This window comes from Bos javanicus, chromosome 1 (assembly GCF_032452875.1).
Source record: "Bos javanicus breed banteng chromosome 1, ARS-OSU_banteng_1.0, whole genome shotgun sequence".
NCBI lineage: Eukaryota > Metazoa > Chordata > Mammalia > Artiodactyla > Bovidae > Bos > Bos javanicus.
Window position 1 is genome coordinate 67,909,974 of NC_083868.1, and position 13,431 is coordinate 67,923,404.

The following is a 13,431-nucleotide window of genomic DNA, read 5'->3' on the forward strand; positions in this document are numbered from 1 at the left end:
TTCTCTTGGGAAAGGAGGAGTCCTGGACACATGTGAAGTTACTTATCTGTGTGGGCTTACTAGACAAGCCTGCTTTAATCTTGGTTGTGAATTACCAGCTGTGTGGACTTAGGCAGATGACTCAACCTCTCTGTTCCTCGGTGAAATGTGGTGGCCAGGAGGATTAAATGAAGCCATGTTTGTAGGGTGCATTTCCTAGGCTCTGGCAGACAGATTGCCTGATAAATATTCCTAGTTATCCAAGTCAGGTCAGTTCACCTCCTGCCTACATCTCCCCCACTGCCACCTACTTGGGTCCTTTCGATGATCTGTGTTCCCTCTTGTATTTTCAAACTTTCATTCCCTTAACATGGAAACACATTTGGCTCACCTGTTTTAAAACATCCTCCCCTTGGTCCTGGATCTTTCTGGTTCCATCCTTCATTGCTTGTTCCCTTGGTCCCTCTCCCTATCTCTCATCCTGTGGCCTCCTGCACCCTGGCACGTCCAAGGTCACCAGTGTTCTCCCACCTGCTGCCACAATGACTGCAGTCTTTGGCCAACATTCTCACCACAGCAGTGCACTGTCCCCACTCAGGGGTGCTCTGTCCTACACTGAGAGCACTGTTCTTCCCACTGGAAACAGGCCCACTGCCCCAGACGCAAATTAGACCAGAACACGTTACCAGTGAAAGTGTTTAATAGTTAAATTATTTAAATAGACTTTTCCATTTCCATGGGAAATCATAATTGTATTCATTTTTGCAAGAGCAGGGATAAAAAGAGTGCACACCCCTTGGAGGGAATGAAGAGCTAGCACTGCACGTGGTCACCAGTCACTGCCAGGATGGGAGGGAGGGGCCCCACAAGGCCAGGGAGTCCATGACCAACAGGGGAAACACTGGAGAAACCAGCACACACGTTACTCAGGTTGGGAGCAAAATGAAAACCCAGCACCACTGGCGGGCCGTATGGAGAGGTCAGGGACTCGAACACAACACCATGGAGAATGCCAGCCCCTTGGGACAGATGCAGGGGTGATGCAGAATTCAGAGGATGGAGCAGCAAAAGCACAGGGAAACTAAGGCTGCCAGTGTTAGGCCCATAAGCTTTGCTTCTCAGAATTGTGTTTGATTGGGGTGGGAGGTGGTGTGTAGAAAGGGGAGGGCGGGGCTGGTGTCCACTGAGAGGTGGTGCAGGGGGTGTCAAAGTAACGTTTTGCAGCTGGCATGTAGCTGCCTCCTCACCTCCTTCAAGCTCACATGGGAGGCGAGAATAATGCTGCCCTGAGACGGAATGAAGAGATCTGGGCACAGGACCCAAGGATTCTGTTTGAATAAGGTCTCTATGACAGTATATCCTTTTCCAAATGCCTCCCTCATAGGACATAAAAAATAGAAATTTTTCTTGGTGTATTTGACTGCTCCCACCACACCCCCCAAATGAAATCAGACAAAATGAAATTTCTGCTGGCTTGGCCCATGGGTTGGCTCCACTCTTTCCTCTGTCTGGTTTGTAGATGGAGAGCAAAGCCCCCAGTCTTTCCTTGCCTGAGGGATCATCTCCAGAGACGCCTGCACCTTGGAAAGCCAGGCAGCCCAGCCTTCCCCACACCACCACGCCAGCTGAGCTCTCAGGGTTGCAGGGGCTGCCTGCCTGCCTGAAGCAAAAGCTGACATCTCCGGGGGCGGAAGGGTGGAAGGAGGCCCTGCTGTCTGCCACGGGTTGAGGCTGCTTCCCTTGACTCCAGCTTGGCCTGAGATGGGAAAGAGGCTTTTGCTTTCTTTTTATTCTGTTTGCATTTTACTTAATAGAAGTGACAAGTTTGTGTGTGTGTGAGAGAGAGAGAGACAGGGAGAAAGGGTAACGTGTGCACGCATCTTCCCACATATGGAACCCCAAAGGGACACGCTCACTGCTCTGGTTGGACCTGGGAAAATCTGAGGTGAGGGAAACAGGTGTCCTGAATGAGAACAGTTCCACAGCATAAACACGCGCACGCACACACACACACACACACTCCAGTACACACATTGACATACATACAGTACAAATGACCACAAACGCCCTGCTGTGCACAGCCATTTTCTAATATAGAGAATTTACAAAATATAGAATTTGGTATATTTGTTAGATCTCCAAGGTTTTCAATAATACAAAATAAAAAATACAAAAAGACAAGTTGGGATCCCTGGCCTCCCTCCGCAGTGGCATCCTGGTTTGCTTGTGGGCCTCTTACACGCATACAACTAGCACAGTCTAAAGAAGGGCACAGAAACGTGTTTTGTTTTATTTAATAAATATTTTCTTTTTTTCTCAGAACCACCACTCCTTGCTCCGAGTCCTCTGGCCTCCCCCTCGCAGTTAGTTCTGCCCCCTGCAGGGGCACCGGCCGTGGGTTGTGGGAGGGGCCCATCCAAAAGCCAGCACTCCTGCCGAGGCCTGCAGAGCCGCTGCCTTGGTCTGAAGTGTAAAGGCTCACATAGAAAAGCAGCCCCGGGCCGGGCCAGAGTGGCGCCGCCTCCCGCCCGCCGGAGGCCGAGCTCCGCGGTCCTGCGCCCAGGCGGCCTGCCCTGCCGAGCCCGAGCCCTCCTGCCGCTCCTCTCCGCGCGCGCGGCAGCTCTCGTCAGTCAGAAAACTCGAGGTTCCGCATGTGGCGGCGCCTTCAACAGAGGGTGACATCTTTGGTCAGCTTGGTGCTCGCAGGACGCTGGCACCCCGGGCCTTGGACGGAGACCGCCAGCTCTCCCGCCCGCGAAGGCAGAGGCTGCTTCTGGAGTCAAAGTGGGAAATCTCAGGGCGGCCCCACGGGCTGGAGCGAGGCTTCCGCCTTGTCTCTGGAGGCCAGGCTGCCTGGCGTCCGCGGTGGCTGCTAACTGGGCGGGGGTCCTCCATTGAGGAAGTAGGTCATCATCTCGCCTTTGCCCTTGACCTTGACCACACCCCGGCACTCCAGCTGGTACGTATTGGCGGCCAGCACCTGGTACATGTCTGTGGTGACCTAAGAGGCAAAGGAGGAAAGAGTACAGGCCATCCATGACCTGACTGCCCCTGACTTGGAAGGGTGGGTGGCAGCCTCAGGGCAGCTCCTCCAAGGAAGGGCCTCAGAACACAGAAGGAGGCAGCACCCACTCCCAGGCAGGTGGGGTGGCCAGCCCCTCAATGCGCCTGTGGCCACGCACTGCCTATGGCCATCCTCCACAATGAGAGAGCCGTAGAAGCTGAGGGGAGCTCTCAGGAGCTCACAGCTCTCCCACTCCCCACAATCCACGCCCAAGTGTTTTACCAAAGCCTCATTCCAGAACTTTCAGAAAGTTCTAGAAACTGGTTTTCCACCACAGACAGTTTGAGAACCACTACTGATCTTTCTCATTTCATCTTCCTAGGAGGTTAGAACTATGATCTCAGGCTTGGAAAATCTATGCCACTTGCCTGAAGTCACGCAGCTGGTAAGTGCTAGAGCCCAGATTCACTTTAGATTGTGCTGCCCGCCTCTGCTTTGGCTTTTGGAACAAAGAGGAGGACTCACAGGCAGTGTCAGTAACGACAGGACACTACTGCAGGGCGGAGGGCCAAGCAGAGGTGACAGGAGGAGCAGTGAGACTACAGCTTCACCACAGGGTGATCCAAGAGCCATTTCTGAGAGTGGCCAGCACCCTGCCGGGGCCCCCATCCACACCCGCTGTCCAGCCAGGGAGGAAGGGGCAGCACATTCTGTGAAGGTAAGCCCTAGGTAAAGGTAGGTGCCCTGCTGCCGGTTACTGACTGAGCCCCTCACATCTGTGTATGTGTGTATGTGGGGGTGGGGTGGGCGTGGGGTTGAAGCTCTGTCAACACTCCTCCTCTCTCTCCGTCTCTCCTCAGGACCCCCACTCCCACCTTTCTGTCCCACTCTCTTCCCCCCACCAACCCCCCAACCCCCAGGATGGAGGTGAGAGGAGGCCATCTGGCCAGGCCCCTCAGGCAACACCCACAGGCCAGCCAGGGCCGTGCTGGGATCAGTCCCTTTGTTCAGAGGCCCCACAAGGGAGTGAAGTTAGGGGACGGTTAAGCAGTGTCAGTGTGAGCAAGGACCTTAAAAATGGCCCAGTTTGTACTTGGGAAAACCGAGACCAGGAAGGCTAACCGAGGTTCCACGGTTCAGGGCCTCTCTGTGTCAGATCAAGCAAGGCCTGAGAAAAACAAAGAAAAGTGGCTGAAGAGCACCAGCCTGTACAGGATGAAGAGACGAGAAAGTCTCCAAGTCTCTGGCCAGGCTCCTTAGCTGTTAAGATTGGTGGGGGCACCATCCAGGGACCAGTGGCCTTGTCTCGTTTTCAGAACCAAGCCCTGAGTGCTCTAAGCTCCATTTAGCAAATCCTGCTCCCTGCAGCCGCCTGCCTTGTGACTGCTCTGTGTGCCTGGTGTGTGGCGTTAGCACTCCTGGCTTGGCATGGGCAGCTGGCTGTGCCATTCCCCACAATTCCTCCTGTGGCCAGTAGAGGGCTTTGTGCAGGCTAGAAGATCTGTCCAAGGTACTGAGAACCTGAAACAATTGTGTTCTCCAAGTTTCCACTGCATCAGCACCAACCACCCCATCTCCCTCAAATGTGGCTGCAGAAATTCTGACTAGGAACTGTGAGCAGCCTGCTGGAAGACCGCTTAGCATCACACAGAGGTCCCCCAGTGGACATGGAGGTAGATGTTCCTGCACTCACCTGGATGCGGTCGGGCACACCGGTGCTGTCCATGCGGCTGGCCACGTTCACCGTATTGCCCCAGATGTCGTACTGAGGCTTGCGGGCTCCAATCACACCCGCCACCACGGGGCCAATATTGAGCCCTGCAGGGCACAGAAGTCAGAATTCTCATCAGGGTTCAGACCAACTCTTTCCTGCCTGCCCTCGACAACATTCCTCCCCCGACTCTTGGCAGATTAGCCCCCTGACTCTTGGTCTGAAGACACTCAGGGTCCTTCTGGCTTGAGGCTGTACCTAACCCCACAGCTGCCACTGCTTGGATCCTATTGCACACTTGCTAACTGGAGACCACAGGAACCCATTCACATAGCCACTACTCCTGTGTCCTTGTCACCCAGGCAACACTCAGCTCCTGCAGATCCACCGCTAGACTGCCCTCTTTAAGGCGTCCAGTGACCTTTTGCATTTTCTGGTTGCCTTTCTTTAATCACCCCTCTCCCGGTAGCATTTAAGTTTCCACCTTTAATTCAGAATACCAGACTCGCCTTGCTCCTCTGTTCCAGGGGTGCCACCACTCTCATTCTCAGAACCTGCCTCCTAACCCACTTCCCTGCCCAGTGTCTGCTCTCTTCAAGTAATTCACCCCCAGGTTTCTGCACCAGGGCGGTGATGCTGCAGTGACTGACACCAGGAAGTAATCTGCCACATCCATGTGGACTCTCCCTCTCCTTCTTTCTCCTCCACTTCTGCTCCAGTCTGTCTGCCTTCCTGGTCCTGCCCAAGACAACACTGAGCAGCCCTGCCCCTGAGCCTCTGCTGTGCTGGTCTCTACCTCAAATGCCCTTCCTCCTCTCCCAGCAAAGTCCTTCCCAGGCACATCTGCCTCAGCCAGCATTCTCTCAATATTTTCTGCCCCATCTCCAAGGCCCAGGGCACTCCCGCCTATTACATAAACTGTCTCTCATGATGGGCCTCATTAAGCCTAATTGTGGCTTAACTATTTCTTAGCGTGTGGCCACAAATACAGCAGGAGCTCCCACACGCCCCCCTTGACCACTCACTAAATCAGAAATGTCATCAGTCCTCAAAACTCTTCCCTCCACCAACTTCCTCTTTGGGTCCATCAAGCCACAGGTAGCTTTTTGCCCCACGTGCTATTCCCAGGCTGGGCTGTCACTCTCACTGGTGACAGTCATGCTTCCCAGGAAGACATCCCTGCGTCTGTAGGGCAGGATCTACCACACGAGGCTCCCAGCTGCCTGCCCAGCTCCTGTCTGCCTGCCACTCAATCCCCAGTCCTGGTCCAGCGCAGGAGCTGGGGCAGCTCACAGAAACATACATGCCAGGAGAGAAGTGCAGATCAGTGGAGCTGGGGAGGTGGAATGAAAGAAAACAAGGATGCAACATCATGGGAAGCCAGGGGTGATGTTTACACAGAAGCACAGACTGCCCATCAGTTAAAGCCACCCCCCAGCTGGCTCTGGTCTGGGTTTCCAGCACCTGATGCAAAATGAAAACCTGGTCCAGTCCGCAGGCATGTGCCCCCCACCAGCCCGCACGACCAGCTCCTCAGGGAAAGCCAGTTCCCAGCACTCAGGCCAGAACAAAAGATCTCCTGAGGACCTTCATGATCACAGTATTGACTTTTAAGAATCCATATTTCAGTTTAATGTGCTAATTTTGAGAACTGAAATACCAGTATCTTTGTTGGTGAATCACTGTTACTTTTTTTAAAAATTTGAAATCTGAATCATTTTTGGCCTGAGACATTTCTGGGAGGGAGCTGATAATACATTAAAATTTTGACAAAGGATTGCTCTTTCGGAAAGTATTCTTTATCTCCACCATCCTCAAGAGGTAGAGAGCAGTGCTCGACAAAGCTGTTTCTTTTGAAAAAGTAACTCTTATTCTGAAAGCCTGGGTATCCTTGACAAGATAAGGACAGAACAAGCCACTGAAACACCTTGAACCTTATCAAGCAACACAACAGAGTTGTGTTTCTCAGATCGTTTAGTGGATGCAGTAGCGGAGCAAATAGGCAAGTGTGCTGATGTACATGGGTTTTCCTGCACTATTCTTGAAGCTCTTCTGTACAGTTGAAAAGTGTCAGAATAGAAGACTGGGATAATAAACAACAAAAGGAATACAAAGGAGATGTATAGCACAGGAAATATAGCCAATATTTTATAATAATTTTACTTGGAGTATAATCACTATGCTGTATACCCACAACCAGAGAAGGCAATGGCACCCCACTCCAGTACTCTTGCCTGGGGAATCCCATGGACAGAGAAGCCTGGTGGGCTGCAGTCCATGGGGTTGCTAAGAGTCAGACATGACTGAGTGACTTCACTTTCATTTTTCACTTTCATGCGTTGGAGAAGGAAACGGCAACCCACTCCAGTGTTCTTGCCTAGAGAATCCCAGGGATGGGGGAGCTTGGTGGGCTGCCGTCTATGGGGTCGCACAGAGTTGGACATGACTGAAGCGACTTAGCAGCAGCAGCAGCATACGCACAACTAATATTATATTGTAAATCAACCATACTTCAATTGCCACTTCAGTCGTGTCTGACTCTGTGCGACCCCATAGACGGCAGCCCACCAGGCTTCCCCGTCCCTGGGATTCTCCAGGCAAGAACACTGGAGTGGGTTGCCATTTCCTTCTCCAATGCATGAAAGTGAAAAGTTAAAGTGAAGTCGCTCAGTTGTGTCCGACTCTCAGCGACCCTATGGACTGCAGCCTTCCAGGCTCCTACATATATGGGGTTTTCCAGGCAAAAGTACTGGAGTGGGGTGCCATTGCCTTCTCCGATACTTCAATTAAGAAATAATAAATACAAAAATTGAAAAAAATTATATAGGGTTTTGGTTCAAAGATTTTCTAAACAAGTAGAATACAGCTCTGCCTGTTTTGAAACTGGCCCAGGGCCTCTGCTCAGAACTTTCCCCTCTCTCCTGCAGCAGTCCTGCCCCCCAGATACCACAGCATCAACGAAGCTCCTCAAAGCCACCCAACAAGGGCCAAAGCATTTGACAAAGAAGGAATCTAAGGAAGATACGTGGACTCAACTTATCTCCACATCCTCACCATTTCTTTCCCCAGTTTGTGTAGATTAGAAGAACCTTCACATCACCTTGATCTTGCTCACACACACACAGAAACCACTTAGAACTCAGCAATAACCCCTTTCTGAGTTCCGGCCTCTCCCATGGGGAGCCCTGTGCCCTTGGCACACAGCATCCCCCACAAAGCCTCTCTGGTGGGCACAGTGAGTAGAAAAGGCAGGAACTGAGAAAAATGGTATCCTGTGCTCACCACCATGCAGAGGAAGCACCACTAGGCCCTGGGAGAGCTCTGCTGTGTGATGGGCACCAACCCCTACCCCTTGGGCAGGGACATACGATAGCATCAGCCTCCTTGGACTGGCTCATGGAAGCAGGATGGGAGAGGGGGTTTGGGGAGCCCCCACAAGCCCTCAGCACTCTGAGCCAGGCTCACCGATCTTCATCTGGAAGTTGTTGAAAGAGTGCTCGTTGATGTACTTCATTTGGTCCATCAACTTCATGGCGAAGTCGGCCAGGGCTTTGATGTGGGTCTTGCCCACCTTGTCGTAGGTGGAGTCGTTGAGGCCGGAGGCGGCCATGTAGGTGCTGCCGATGGTCTTGATCTTTTCCAGCTGCCTGAACCGGTCCTCACTAATGATCTGGGAAGAAGGAGGCCAAACCTGGGTCACCCCGAAGTTGGGTACTGAGGTCTGCAGGGGAGTGCAGCACAGCCCCTTGTGTCACCCCGGTTCACACAGAGGGGCCCATCTCTGTCACCAACTTAGTGGAAAGCCTCGGTGCTCCCCAACAGTCATCTGCTGGCTGTCTAGGGGCTGTGGGCTATGAGCCCAGCCACATACAGGAGCCCCTGGGGCCAGGTCACAAGTCACCTCTGGGGCTTTTCCCCCTAATATGGATTGGCAGCCGCCTTTCCCTTTGCTGGCTAAAGTCCCCAGCCCTCCCAGGGAAACCTCCTCGTTGTTGTCCAGCAGGCCACTCTCTCCTGTCTCCAGGACCTGCTGGAAGCCTGTCCACATCCATCTCAGCCAACTCCAGGATCCGCAATGCCCGGGAGTCTCGGGGGCTGCTTCTGACTCTGCCTGGTCCCAGCTCCACCATCTCTCTAGTGCCTGTGCACCATGCCCCGGCCCCTGTACTCCTGCTGGGCTTGTCCCTCTCACACTCACTACATGGTGAGCTCCCAGCACTGAGGCTGCTCTACTGGGTACAGTACTCCTCAGGGCCTGGCACACACTAGGTACTCAACAAAGGAAATGTCTTTGCTTCTGCTGTTCAAGGCTTTGCAACTTGGTCCCACCTCCCCCTTTAGCTTGGGTATCCCTCCTCCCTTGGACTCTCTCAATGCTGAGTCCCAGCCTGAGGCCCTGTCCAGCCCAAGATGCCATAAGAGGAGTGGCAGGTGATGGGGGTGGCTGGCGAGGCAGCCAGGCGGGGCCTTCATGGGGCAGCTGAGGCTGAAACACCAGCTCTGCCGCTTACAGGCAGTGACCCAAGGCAAGACGCTTAATGTCTGTGAGTCTGGACCTCCCCCATTGTGACATGGTGATGGGGAATACACGCAGGCGCCTGTGGCAGTGCCTGGGACACAGTCAGGGCTCCTGACGTCTCCACTCACACTGGTGATGGGAAAGGGGGATATCAGGGCCCCGCTGCACCTCGTCAAAGTCTGCGATGATCTCGTTGAGCAGCCGCAGGCACTCGACGCCCTCGTTGTTGGCCTCTAGTTCCACGTAGAACTCAGAGAAGTTGGCGATGGAGGCGAACATGACGGCCACGCACTCGCACGACTGATAGTAGAGCTCGTCGTTGCGCCGTTCTCGGGCCAGGAAGTGTGCGGCCACGTCCTTGGGCAGAATGTTGTGCAGCAGCCGCCGGTTGTAGGCCTGCAGCTCCTCCATCTCCTCCTTCTCCTCCGTGGCCTGGGACAGAGGGCCCGGTCAGAGGGAGGGCAAGCAGCAGGCCACTTAGAAAAAGGCAGTGCAGCCCACCTGCGTGCCCACATGGGCCCAAGACTTCAGCAAGTGCCAGCTGCATCCTGACTGCTGTCTCTACTCCAGGTTTTCAATAAAGAGCATCTATTACTCTGACCGTCAGAAAAGAGAGCTCTGTAAGTGGCTAACTCCCCGCCTGCCTCTCGGAAAGCGACACCTATGAGAGCGTTGATCCTGCAGGAGGGACCCTGAGTGAAAACAGGTCCCAGAGGAGAAGCTGGACGGATCCTGCCTGCCCCAGATGAAAAGGAGGCAGGAGGGTAAAAGGCCGGTTCAAACCCACGCCCACACGGCCCTCTAGCCACCCAAGTGCGCCTCGATTGTCCATTTGCCTCTTCGTATAAGGAAACGCACACAGAAAACCAATAAAAATCATTTTAGCAGACTGAATGCAGGGAAACCTGCTCAGAGCCCTGCCTGGTCTCCCTGGTTTCCCGAGAGCTGACCTGCCCCAGGACCAGAGGGTGCAGGTGCCTTAAGGTGCCACCTGGGCAGGACAGGGACATCACTGATGTCCCCAAGCTTGGGTCCTGGGCCTGGGACAAACCTACTATCCAGGATAAAGGGACAGTGCAGAACCCTCAGGTCAAGAGGCCAACAGTGGCCCACAAGCTGAAGCACAGAGGTAGTCCTGCACTTTGGTGTGCAAGGAGCCAGCTGACCAGAGTGTTCAAGGGGCACAGGGGTCCAGAAAAGGGGTCTGCTTGCTCCCTCCCCTCAACAGCAAACAGAATGGTCCCTTGAATGGGGGCAGGCAACAGTGTAGGTAAGGCAGGCAGACAGGCAGGCCAAGCACCATTAGCAGGGCTGTTTAAAGGATCTAGCCAGCCTTCTTGGGCCTTCCTTAACTGCAGCTAGAACCTCCAAAAAGGCCAGGACTATTTCTCAGGGCCCTGGGTCTCCAGGTAGGCAGTGGCTACCCATGGAGAAGGAGCTGCTACACCCATCAAGGCTGCAGGTCTGGCTCCAGTGGGGGAGGAGAAAGCTGAGGGATGAGGTGAGAGGACCCACCTCATTCTTGGGATGGGTGGGTCACACCCAAGGAAGCTCCTGGACCTCAGAGGCCAGGGGGCTCCAGCAGGCACATGCTCTCTTCCTGCCAGGTGGCTCCTGTGGGGTGGGACACTTTGACCATCCCCTCCCCTAAATTGGGCTTCCCTGGTGGCTCAGTGCTAAAGAATCCTGCAATGCAGGAGATGCAGGTTCTAACCCTGGGTTGGGAAGATCCCTTGGAGAAGGGAATGGCAACCCACTCCAGTATTCTGTCCTGAAAAATCCCAGGGACAGAGGAGCCTCGTGGGCTACAGTCTCTGGGGTCACAAAAACAGACACGACCTTGTGACTAAACAACAACTCCCATCAATAAGGGCCCCCTGCTTCTGCTCTGGAACAGGTGTGCCCGTGGGAGAAGGCTGGTGGGGGGGTCCCTCTCCTCCCTGCCATCCCCACAGAGGGGCCCCAGCTGCTTTGAAGATGCACCAGGCTGCCCCCACTCCTGCCCCTGCCACCCACGGAGACCACACGCCCGGGAACCCAGGAGCACCTCAGCTCCTCTGATCAGCCCACAGGTGGCAGGAATGCTTTCCCAGAGAGCATCTACCCAGAGTGTCAGGCAGTGGAGGCTGGGGGTGGGGATGCTGGGAGCACAGCTGCTGCTGGGAACAGAAGCCCAGCACAGAAGTGCTGGTCAGGTGCACCTGCCTCCTCTGGGAACTCTGCCCAAGACGTGTGGGCAGTTGCCAGCACAGCCAGCTGCTTCTAGGGCTGGGCTGTGCTCAGGCAGGATGGCTTGGGGGTTCCCAGGTGCTTGCTGGTCCTAATAAGGTCAAGGATATGGGAGGAGATAAGAATGGCCTCTCCTGAGAACCGAGGCCCAGAGGAGGGGCCATGTGGGTGTGTGTCTTGTGCAGGTGCTTCAGGGAAGCTAAGGACCCCAGGCTCCCCACCTCCCTGCCAGCACTACACCCAGCCACCAGGACCATAGATCCGACAGCTAAATGGGCTGCTAGGCGAGATCGGCAGTGGGGCAACAGACCATCACTCAACCACCGAGGACCCGTGCTCAGGTTATTATTTACCCCTGCCCCAAGCGCTGGAGGACGATGGGAGATGGAAGGATGCGGGAGCATCATGAGACGCTGCAGTAGAGGCGGGCGGACACGCCTGGCAAGCAGAGACACACGCCCCCACACTCACACACATGCGCATGTTTGCAAAATGGAGAGTGGCCAGCCACTTCCTTGTCAATTTTCCCTTCCTTCCCAACCTTGTACAGAGTGCTTGTGCCTGAGAAAGGACGTGATCAGAGGAGGGAGCGTCACATGTGGTGTGTCCAGCAAGGAAGCAGGGCGGTGAGGCGGGGAGCAGGCATGGTGGGGCAGAGAAGGGGGCTGGGGTGGGGAGGCCAGTTCCACTGAACAAATGAGTAAATATGTGAGAGAAATAGAAGGGGAAGTTATCACTGCCAGCGATAATATTTGCATGCATGGAAAGAGGAAAGCTAGAAAGAAGCCTGAGGTATTGCATTGGGAATGGGGATACTGCTACCAACCCATGGTTTTAAACATCAGCTGACAGTTACTGCAGTAGTATCCATTCATATGTATGTATATGTGTGTATTTTCTATACACTTACATACATTTCCTAGCTTTGTCCACAGAGAGGACCTAGAACAGTGAGCACACAGCGTGCCCTGATCTGGGTTTCTAAACACCATTCTCCATGAAAAACAATTGGGGCACTTTGAAGGGAAATTACATGATGAGCCCCAGACAGCATCTTGTGCCAGAAAGTAAAAAAAATGCTCAAAGAATGACGGAGCGTGTCAAAGAACATGGAAGCCAATCTGAAGACACACGGACCAAAGCCAGGACACGTGAAACACTGAAATAAATAATGAGAGGAGCAGGGCATAAGCCCCACTGAATTCGATAGGAATCGATGAGTGTAGGCTGATGTAGATAATGAATGAAGCAAATAAGAGGAGGATAAGGAAAGCTCTGGGCTTCCCTGGTGGCTCAGACGGTAGAGTCCGCCTGTAATACAGGACACCTGGGTTGGATCCCTGGATCAGGAAGTTCCCCTGGAGAAGGAAATGGCAACCCACTCCAGTATTCTTGCCTGGAAAATTCCATGGACAGAGGAGCCTGGTGGTCTACAGTCCATGGGGTTGCAAACAGTTGGACATGACTGAGCAACTAACACACACAAGGAAAGCTCTGCCTTAAAGGAGAATGTCGATCAACAAATGCAGAAGGGGGACTTCCCTGGTGGTCCAGTGGTTAAGAATCCACCTGGCCGTGGCAGGGGACACGGGTTCAACTCCTGGAACTAAGTAAGATCCCACATGCTGTGGAGCGACTAAGTCCATACACCGCAACTACAACAAAAGATCCTGCGTGCCGCAGCTAACGCCCAATGCAGCCAAATAAATAAATTAATTTAAAAAGAAAGCAAATGCAGAAGGAATGACAGACATAGGTCATCACAGCTGGCAGGCAGGAGTCAGTGATGGATGCTGAGACTGCTGGGGGAGGTTTGCTGAGAATCAGAATATTGGTGTGATGCCAGAGTATCTTTCCACAAAATGCTAATAGGGTACAAAAGGGAAGATGGGGACCTGACAGTAGAGAAATCTGGCAGATGCCCACTTGAGAGGGTGATCAAGGTTAACGTCGCCAGGGGCGGGACGGGCCGACACAGAGGAATCCTCA

At 53.7% G+C, this 13,431-nt stretch overlaps 1 protein-coding gene across 1 annotated transcript in view; it reads right to left on the reverse strand.

Annotated features, from left to right (window-relative positions):
* Window positions 1-661: 661 nt before the first annotated feature.
* The window catches only part of ADCY5 (adenylate cyclase 5), a 158,982-nt gene continuing 146,212 nt past the window's right edge, over window positions 662-13,431 (reverse strand). Inside the window, exons 18-21 of the mRNA XM_061407337.1 lie at window positions 9,382-9,645; window positions 8,160-8,364; window positions 4,677-4,801; window positions 662-2,980 (exon numbers count right to left, since the gene is read on the reverse strand). Coding sequence (XP_061263321.1) covers window positions 2,852-2,980; window positions 4,677-4,801; window positions 8,160-8,364; window positions 9,382-9,645 — 723 coding nt within the window. The 3' untranslated portion in view covers window positions 662-2,851. The remainder of the gene's footprint in view (window positions 2,981-4,676; window positions 4,802-8,159; window positions 8,365-9,381; window positions 9,646-13,431) is intronic.